The sequence below is a fragment of the Pteropus alecto genome, unplaced genomic scaffold, assembly GCF_000325575.1.
Source record: "Pteropus alecto unplaced genomic scaffold, ASM32557v1 scaffold25, whole genome shotgun sequence".
In the NCBI taxonomy this organism is placed as follows: Eukaryota; Metazoa; Chordata; class Mammalia; order Chiroptera; family Pteropodidae; genus Pteropus; species Pteropus alecto.
Window position 1 is genome coordinate 12,776,308 of NW_006441955.1, and position 10,450 is coordinate 12,786,757.

The 10,450-nt window shown below is 31.9% G+C and overlaps 1 protein-coding gene across 1 annotated transcript in view; it reads right to left on the reverse strand.

Moving 5' to 3' along the window:
• Window positions 1-10,450, reverse strand: part of DOCK7 (dedicator of cytokinesis 7) — a 157,014-nt gene that overhangs the window by 20,155 nt on the left and 126,409 nt on the right. Inside the window, exons 36-40 of the mRNA XM_015595067.2 lie at window positions 10,183-10,317; window positions 9,132-9,284; window positions 3,174-3,332; window positions 2,412-2,512; window positions 1,276-1,468 (exon numbers count right to left, since the gene is read on the reverse strand). Of these exons, the coding sequence (XP_015450553.1) occupies window positions 1,276-1,468; window positions 2,412-2,512; window positions 3,174-3,332; window positions 9,132-9,284; window positions 10,183-10,317 (741 nt within the window). The remainder of the gene's footprint in view (window positions 1-1,275; window positions 1,469-2,411; window positions 2,513-3,173; window positions 3,333-9,131; window positions 9,285-10,182; window positions 10,318-10,450) is intronic.

Consider the following 10,450-nt stretch of genomic DNA (forward strand, 5'->3'; position numbering starts at 1 on the left):
AATTTCTTAGCACGAAAGATGTATATGAAGAAGTAATTGAAAATGAAATATAATTATCAGCTTAAGTTAAAAAAAAAAGGGTCGTCAATGCGCAGACAAAAGACAAATCTAAAATTTTGTATTTTGAAGATGAAAATAAAACACCATTGCTAGATAACTTTTCCATTAATAAAAAGTTGTGAGAAAAAAAAATCTTCTTGAATCATGGGCTAAGGAAAATAGTGTTATGACATAGGACAAAAATGGTCTCTTTGGCTTGTCTAACATACACTAAGTTAATGAAAAAACAGGTATAATAAAAGCCCTTTTCATACCATGAGATTGGGACGAGCCATTATCTCTAAATAAAGAAATGATGCATACAAACCTTAAATATTTTATTTTAACCTAAACATTTACGGTAGTTATACATTCATTTGTTGATTTTCTAAAGTAGGTCTAAGGTCTTTTCTTTTTGTATGGGTCTCCAGATCAGGGTTCCACATAATCTCTCTTGACTAAATACCCACAACACAACTAACATTTAAGATTTCCAGTTTTTATTTCTTTAAAGTAGAGTAAAATTTGAACTTAGAAAGATTATCAACTTAGGCTACACTTCTAGGAGCTTTTCCTACAATCTTTTGTCTTTGTCTGGACCATATTAATTAAACAGTAATCATTCGGGAGACTCACTTTTATCAAGTCTTTGCAAATCATACGACTTAGTTTTCTGAGAAACAATAACTCACTTTCTTTTTGCATTCAGATCTCATTAGAGGACATAATATTTAATGAAATTTTGAAATTTCCCAAACCTGGCATTAACAGTTTTTGAGGAAAAGCAAAGTATGATTGATTCAAGGCAAGAAAAGAATTCAACTAGTGACTCAGAGGTGTGTAACCCTACAGTAAAGTATCATCTCTGAGTCATGGTATTGGCATATTTTATACAGGGAATCGAGAATGTTGGTTTATTTGGTGTGTTAAATAAAAGCCAATTAAGAGTCTCTAATGAATTCTAATTCTCAATATTTTGAGTCTATAGCAGCATAAGCAAACAATAAATTTATATACCACCGATAATTCAGAAGTAAGAAAATGTGGAAAGAGAATTAACAAGTACTCTTTCAAAATGTATTAATGACAGTGATAGTGAAATGTTAATTCATCTTATGAAGTACACCTTCAGTCTCTATGCTTTCTTACAAGATGAATGAATCTAAACACCAGTGAGAAAAGTTAAAACCAAAAAAGGACATACCTTGATTTAATGAAAATCTGGCAGATTCCTACCTGAAACGTTACACAACCCACAGGAAGATACTTCCGGTCCTCTAGCATGCTCAAATATTCAGCAACAAGTGCTGCCGAGTGGACCAGGCACTGCGCAGCTTCGGCATGGTTGCTGCGTTCTGAGTGTTTGCCAGCCATGTTCTGCAACCAGGTCAACCGCAGGTCTGGAGAGGTCTGGTAGCCCTTGGCAATTCTAATTAGAACAGAAATTCTTCTCAATTAGCATCTACTTCTCAAACTGAAAGGGAGTTTAGACTATTTGTTTAGTGTTTTATCTACAAAAATTTCTGTTATCTAACATAACCTATTAAAACAAGTTTTCTAGTGGTATGAAGATGTCTTTGAGTATGCGTAGAGAAATAGCTGTGGCGCCATGGAATGGGTAATATTAGTTTTCTTGGAGGGGAAGGACAACTAAAAACAGACATGCCATATTAAAAATCTAGCCATTAAGAAAATAATTGGTAAGGTAAAAACTATGAGAATTTGTGTGTTCAGTATGGGAACATAAAGAAGTTTTACATTCAAGAAAAAAGGGAAGATTTATAAAAGATGGTATCAGTGCATCATCTTTATTTTAAATAAAATATTTTATATGTGACTTTAAAGAACTCCAGAACTGTGAAGAGAGGGTTATATGGCAAGGAAAAAGTTTCAAATTTTACTTACACCTTTCAATATACAATAGGAATTTTAAAATTCTCAAAATGTGCTCCTAAAAAATATTATCCTACAGGCATAACCATATTTAAAGTCAGGAAAATTAATGTTATGATAAAACAATACACTATATTTTCCTCCTAAAGGATTGATTTTTACATTAAAATATGAGTCTTGAGCCTTCCTATGAAGTCTAGGGCCCAGGATGCCAAGGAATTAAATGTGTTATGGTTATTTTAAAATTTTTTCTTCTTTTCGATAACCAATACATATACTGAACAACTATGCATAGTTCTTAAAAGAAGAAGTGGCATGGGGATCTGAAAAAGCAGCCTTAAAAAAGTGCATTTTGGCTTTTCAATCAACCATTAAAAGATGACTTAATATCTGCATGTTTATCTTTTAATCCAATGTTTTCTGTGTCTTACTAACTTAAACCCATTATACAAGGTATAAGTGAATCAAACAAATGCTACCTGTACATTAGATCGATCAACATTTCAGGATCCTCCTGGTGTTCCTTCATTTTAACAGTATCAGAAAGGATCATATGGAGATTGAAAACCAAATCTTGGACCTGCAGCAGAGAATTATATGAAAAACATTCTTCAACTGCCATTCATTCACAATCACTAAATTATTTTGGAAGACATTTCAGATGAGCATTTGAATAAATAACTTCAAAACAAATAATATGATATTGACAGAGTTCTGAAAAGTATGAATAGGCTGGGGTATGGTGGATTAAGGATAGTAAACTTTATACGAATTCCTCAGCAGACTGTTTTTTTCAGGTCTCATCTAGAAACAAGAACTATAGGTAGAAATAAAATATAGGGATATAGTGGATATAGGAAAAGAACACGAAGAAATTCTCTCCTATGTTTCTGATTTTCTCAAAAGGTAGTTTGTAGAAACAAATTTTTAAGAAAATTACTCTTGCAATAACAAGTGAGAATAACGTTTTATCATACAGCTTTTTGTTTGTCTATACTGCCTAAGTCTACTTGCTCTTTTTGTTATAAATTCACAGAATTAAACATTTTTAATTAAACATTCCAAGAAGGAAAGGTGGCCTATTGAAACAAAAAAATTCAGCCCAATCTATGGCATATGATTTGTTGGATTAAAAGAAAAACAAGGTTCCTCCAGTAAAAAACAAAGTCTGATTTAACAATTGGAAAGTGCCTATTTACAAACCTATTTCAATTAATGATCTAGAAAGCAGCATTTCTGACCTGATCAGGAAAGGTTGTTTCCCTCAATTCCAGATCTTCTTCAGCATATGTCAATATAGTCTTTAGAGACCGTCTTAAGAATTCTTCATTAAAATTCTGAGATGTGCCCACCAAGGAAGATAGCGACATGGTTACTTGCATTTTCACCCTGGCAAAGTTCTGCAACAGAGAAATTGTTGTGTCAGCGTTTAATAACAGAAAGCTTAAAGAAAAAAGTATTTTTTTTACTTGCTAAAGGAAAGTTTAGTGAAAAAAATACCGCTCTAAGCAAAATAGTTTTTAAAAAGTAATGAAATATGCATGTTGAAATCTTATTTTAAAAAGGACATAAAACGGAATCTTGCTGTGAACAATATGCTATAAAACAGGGTTAAAAAAAAAGCCATGTGTTATAATCAAATTAGAAGTTGTGCATAGGACTTTACATTGACTAATTAAGAAGTATATGTTATTAATAATAACACCATTTTTATAGATGAGGTTATAAAGCTTGACCAACATCACAAAATTCTTAAGTGATAGATGAAGTCTTTAAACTCCAGCCCATTTCATTAGGTCCTAATTTAACAGACATTATGCATAAAGTAACTTATAGGTAGAATCTTTGGGTGATGCCTATGAGTTTACATTTTCCCTTTTTTAATGTAAATTGATTTCTGTTCCATCATTCACCACTAAGAAACCACTAAGGTTATTGGTAATAACACAGTAATTGCCAAACCCAAGATTGTTTTTTGGTCAGTACTCCACTTGACATCTCTGCATATTTAAATGTATTAATTACTTTTCCTTGAAAATTTCCTGCCTTATCTTCAGAGGTACCATTTTATTCTAATTTTCTTATTTTTTATCCACTCCTTTTCTGTCTCCTTTATTCCTCAGTTGTCCTTCTTAAATATCAGTCAGTATTCCTGAAGATTCTGTCAAAATCTTTTCACTAGTCATACTCTAAATAACCTCATTCATGTCTTAGACTAGTATAGATACATGTCGATGTCTTCAGCTCATACTTCTCTCCAGAACTCCAGGCCATTATATTTTACTAGCTGGCTCCACTTGAATGTCTCATGGGTACCCTCAATTTTGACATTTCTATAATACTTGTTTTTCCTATTGATTAAATAAATAGTGCTATTATTCTTGCAGTCATTCAAGACAAAAACCTGGGACATTCTCCTCTCTCATTAGTCATACCATTAATCCTATACATACCATACCTTAATCTGTTTCAATCTGTTTCAATCTGTTCTTCCTCCATTCCCAATGTCATCACTTTAGTTTATACCCTTACCATTTCTTACTTGGATTACTGTAATAAATTACTAATTGAACATTCTGCCTTTTTCTTACCCCTAAAGTCTATCTTCCATCTAGCATTAGGAAAATTTTTATAAAATGCAAATCTAAACATATCACTCCTTTCCTTAAAATACTCCAATGGCTGCCCATAGTGTTGACGATAAAATTCAAGTATTGACTCATTGACTCAGTAATGTGTCAAACTATATGGTGGGAACTGAACGTATACTAATAAACAAAACAAGTACCTGCCCTATAATAGTTTAGTATAGGCCTTTTTAATTACAACTTTATCTCTTACCACTCTCTCTTCCAGCCATAGCCACCAAGAAGTGCTAAAAAAGTATCTTTCTCTGTTTGCCTGTGTGCTTCTCACATCTCCATGACTTTCTAATTATGCACAAAGCTCTATTCACCTACTTATTCATATGATTAGGCATTTCTTCATCCTTAGTTCGAACATTTTTTTCTTTCTAAAAACCCATCCCTGAGTGCATAAGCTATTTTTCTCTGCTTATACACTGTCCTGTGCTAACCTCTTGTTATATTAACAACAGCAAACACTTATTCAGCATTTGCTTAGTGCCAGGAACTGTTATAAATATTTTAATTAATATTAATTTATATAATCCTCACAAAACCATCTGATGTAGGTACTATTATCAGATAAGCATTACCTGTTCATCTCCTCTCCCACTAGATGCTAAGCTACCTGAAAAAAGACTGTCTATTTATTTGCCCAATGCCTACTAAAGTATCTAGTATACAATTCAATACTTTGTTCTAATATCTGTTGAACTATATAAATCAAGGAATAAGTCTAAAATACTTATTCCTTTTTAGAGGTACTACCTGACACTAGGATGATAAATTAGCTATTTTTATCCTATTATATAAATCTTTCCTAAAATAATGGAAAAATGTATCAAGAAAGATTCGAGTGTGGTCAAATTTTAGGAACCTGATTTTAAAACTAAGCAAGATCAATAAAACAACTGGATTCTTCTGTTCTGGATTAAGAAAAAAGACTTGGCTTCAAGTAAAAATAGAATAGTGTGAGAGAGCAATTTCCCACTTCTCCTGGATTTCATACAAAAAGAAAAGATGAATAGGAAAAAATCCATAAACTCTATTTTCAGCAAAATGAAGAGACTGATATAACCCATACATTAGAAAAATGCATAAGGGCTGCTAAGACAAGCTAAGATAGGAAGTCAATAGAAGGCAAGGAAGGGAAAGCAAACAGTGAGGAATCCTAGGGTATAGATTTCAGAAGTAAAGGGAAAAATGCTTCTTTTAAATAGGAGACTTATTTTGAAGTGATAAAACTCTCTGTCTTGAAAAAAAATGAGCTAAAAATCTGGGAGGACTGGACAAAAAGGGATTGATCAGAAACTTCAGAAAGTTAGGTGAGACTTGTGCATAATAGCAAAGTTCCACGAGAAACACATTCCAAAGGAACTTCCTACATATATCTGGGCCAAGATAATCCGACTCATTCTGTGTTAATAAAAAGGTAAAGAAGATCAATGAAACTCACCAGATAAAGAATACTTATTATAAAAATGCTGTTGTGAAACAGGTGTAAATTCTAATGAAATATTTTACCTTAAATTATAAAAAATTTATGAAGCCTTTAATTTTAGGAAGGAAAACAAAGCAGAAATACAAGAATTCAAGGAAGGGTAACAAGAATTGCAAAGCGATGATATGAAATAGAAGTTTACATGTGAGCTAACGCTACCTGAAAAAGAAGTAGAAAAGAAAAAGATAAAATTGGTAAAAGAGAAAGATGTTGTGAAAAGCACGTAAGGAATATAGGGGAAAGAAATAAGAAAAGCAAACAAAATGAATGGAAATTTAAAATGTGTTAAAAAGAGAAAGAGACAATGATAGATAAAAAGTAAAGCAAAAACAGATTCAACATATGTATAATTGGTACTCAGCAGAAAAACTCCAAACTCTGGAAAAAAACAAATATAGAAAATTTTCTGAAAGAAATAAAAGTAGACATCATGTGCCTGAGAAAATTAACAAAAAAACTGCTAACACCATGACATAGTCTAGAAAAGGTATTTCATTTTAAATATAAAGAAAAAATCACTCAAGTAGCTGGGAGGGAAAACATTATCTAAAAGGAAAGAAAATATCAGGCTATCCTCATATATCTCTACAACAATATTTAAAGCCAAAAGAAAATGGTATTCAATACCTTTTTTTCTCTTATATTAAGTGTTCCATCTGGTAAGTTTTGCTGATCTTTCTCACCCTTTTAATTATTTAAAGTCTAAAGCAAAAACTTAACCATCCTTGCTGTCTTAGAATTACAGACAACTTAGAATAATCAAGAACTTGGGAAATATTATTCCCAAGATCTTCCTTAAATAAACAACTACAGGATAATATTAAGCTGCTTGACAGTCATTCAGATATTGACATTTTTCTTTTTCGGCACTTGACATAAATAATGACAAGTTGAATAACTTTTGTTGAATTAAATAATAAAGTTTTTTTTTTTTAAATTTTCAAAGCCTAAGTCACACACAAAAGCACTGAGAGTCAGACATAAACAACCACCACAAGGAAGCCAACGGAAGCCAACAGGCTCACATAGACCACACCTTGCCATGTGACTTTGAGATCAAACAATTGATTTGAAGTCCCCCAAATCACAGCTATATATTCTCCATAGTTTTGGAGCACCAGTCGTGCATATGTTTTCTTTATCTTCCATGAACTTAATGTCAGTGCTGCTCATGTAATACCAAATAAAACCTAATGAGAGAAATAAATACAGTTGACCCTTGAACAACATGGGTTTGAACTACACAGGTTCTCTTACACACAGATTGTTTTCAGGAAATACCGCAAAGGTATTTTCTCTTCCTTATGGTTATCCTAATAACATTTTCTTTTCTCTAGCTTACTTATTGTAAGAATACAGTCTATAATACATATAACATTCAAAATATGTGTTAATCAACTGTTTATGTTATCAGTAAGGCTAGTAGTAGTTAAGTTTTGGGGAACCAAAAGTTATACGTGGATTTGTAAATGTGGATTCGGTGCCCCTAAGCCACGTTGTTCAAGGGTCAGCTGTAGTAAAGAGTAAGGTGCTGGTGGTGGTGCTGAACTTTGGAAGGCTACAAACCACTGTGACACTGACAGTTAACATTTGTTTCTTCTTTCCTTAAGAAACAATTGTCACTCGCTTGAAGGCAATATTGCCTCCACTGAGAATGCATGATCTAAAGAAATAGAGGACTGAAGATATAACATGGTTATAAAGGTAATCATTGCAGCAATATAAGCTTTCCTAAATATGATAAACACTATACCCAAAGTATAAGGTGAACTGACCAGATGGTGCAAGATGAAAACAACCAAAACAATTTTTAAAAAAGGAGAGAACCCCAGGACATGTCTGTTATAATAGCAAATAGGAAAAGATTTAATTCAATTTAGAGATTGTATTACATAGTAAAACTCAACTCTATGTTGTATATGAGAGGCACATCTAAAATAAAGTGATTCAAAAAAATAAAAATAAAAGGACAAAGGTAACTGAAACAAGTTCAAATTAAAAAGAAAGTAGAGGTATTTTAATACCATACGAGGTAGAATTTAGGCCAAAAAATAAAAGTAAAAGTTTTAAATGAAACCAATTCAGGAATTCAGGCCCTTTTCAATTCTAAAGGAAATAATACTTCATAAGAAGATGCAATGGTTATAAATATCAATATACCAAAGTTATAAATATCAATTCACCAAATAAGAGCTAAAGGAGAAACAGACAACGTGTATGCTTTAAATCACTTCTGTCAGCCCACTAAATGGATTAAAAATAAACAAGGATATAGAAAAACAAAATAATGTAGTTAATAAGGTATATTTCTTTAACTCAATACTCTAAAAATAATTTTTAAATGCTTGTGTAACATTGATAAAAACATTATTTGGACACACAAATACACACCTTCACAATACAAAAGAGACATAACATTGTATGATTGATTACACTGCAATGAAACTAACAATTAACATAAAAACTTTAAAACTAAAAGAACTGTCAACTCTTTGGGTTAAAAAGAAAATACAAACTGAAACTATAAAATATGTACAGACAAGAATATTGAAAATACTACATCTCAGAATCAATGAGATACCAAAAGCAGTGCTCACAGAAAAATTCTAAAATTTAATTCTTAAATACTTACATGAGTAAAAATATGTGAATTAAACATTTGACTCAAAAAGCTAGGAAAAATACAACACATGAATATATTATCAAATAAAAAAGTTAAATAAAAACATGCAATTCCTCAAGGACTGGCGTATAAGGTACCAATCCAAGGTATTTAAACCTTTAATGTTCTTTATTCTTACTTTCATTTTAATTAATGATAATTAAAATTTACAATAGCTCAACATACACTTATATTCTAAGTATGCACTACTATATGTGTTATTTTTAGTATAGGAAGCAAATTAGAGATTTGGATTTTTATGTTACCCATAAAATGAGAAATATCAAGTCAGTCTAGGATTAGACTCAAAATATGCAAAATAATTCCATGATCCCCCAAAACCCATTTAATAGCTGCAGAAGTTACATTCCCTTATGAATCCAGAGATAAAATCCAGAGACAAAACACTTACATTCCCAATTTCAAAGTTCTGCCTCATCAGTAGGTAAAGGGAGGCACTAGCGTGTGACCGTATTGTACTGATGCTACTGCTACAGTGTCGGAGAAGCCGAAGGCATAGATCAGCACACTGCTCTGTCTCTTCTTCAAACAGGAGTTCTGGGAACTGTAAAAAGCAACACCAACACCAACTTTATGAACTAAAAGTTCTAGAGATATGTTAAGATAGCCTAAACTAGAGATTTGTTGGTATAGCCCGAGAATTAAAAGAATGGTTAAGGGACAGTATTTGCCAATGGTTGATAACGTGGACCAGAGCCAGACACTGGGTTTGAATACTGATTATGCCACTTGCTAGCTAGTAATAGTGTGACCTTGGACCAGTTTTCTCATTCATAAGATGAGCCTAATAATACTGTCTACATGGGATTGTATGATTGTCTTGGATTAGATAATGTGCATAAAACAGTATAGTAACTAACATGTAATAATTCTTTATGTGTTTTTATTATTACAAAATAGTGTATAAGTTATTTTTACTGGTTAAGTTTAATCAATATCTCTGTATTCCATCTTATCAAATGACTAAGATAAAATAACTATCATCAAGATCTAAGAATATAAATACTTCTGAGGGAAAACAAACATAGGAAATAAATATTTAAAGTAATTGAACACATTTTCCTTCTTTTCCATTCACCATAGGATATGTTAATTTCAATGGACTGAACTACTTACACAGTGAATTCTTGATAAATCAAGTTAATAAGGAGTAGACAGAACAGGATGAAGAAAAAAACAAGAAAAGCCTCCAATTCAAAATTAGCTATTAATTTCAAGTCCTTCTCCACATCAAAACTACTATTTTTAAGCCAGGAACTGGTTAAAGGTGATGTGAATAAGAATTCCAAAAGGCAAGCAGTAGAAGAGAGGCAAACAAGAATCAGGGGTCTCGGGTTATTATTAAAATTTTAACTATAAATATATTAGCCAAGGCACATGTCAAATGCTCTTAGACAATGTTAATAAAGTCTGACAAGCCTGCAGGTACAAAATTAACCTACCTTTGAAACCAGAGCTCTTTGCGTAGCAAAACAGTGTTGTAGATAAACTGCACTTTGGTTACAGGCCATGCTATGGAGTAGCACTTTTAGCACCCCACCAAGGATGCTCTCTTTGGATTCTGTTACAGAAACTGTCTGCAATTCAAAGATAAATAAAATAGAGATGTACCTGAAATTTGGTTAGGGAGACAGACTATGTATAAAAAATATATATTTTTAAATTAATTAAATTTTTAAATTGAAGAAATGATGTAAATTTTTTTACAAT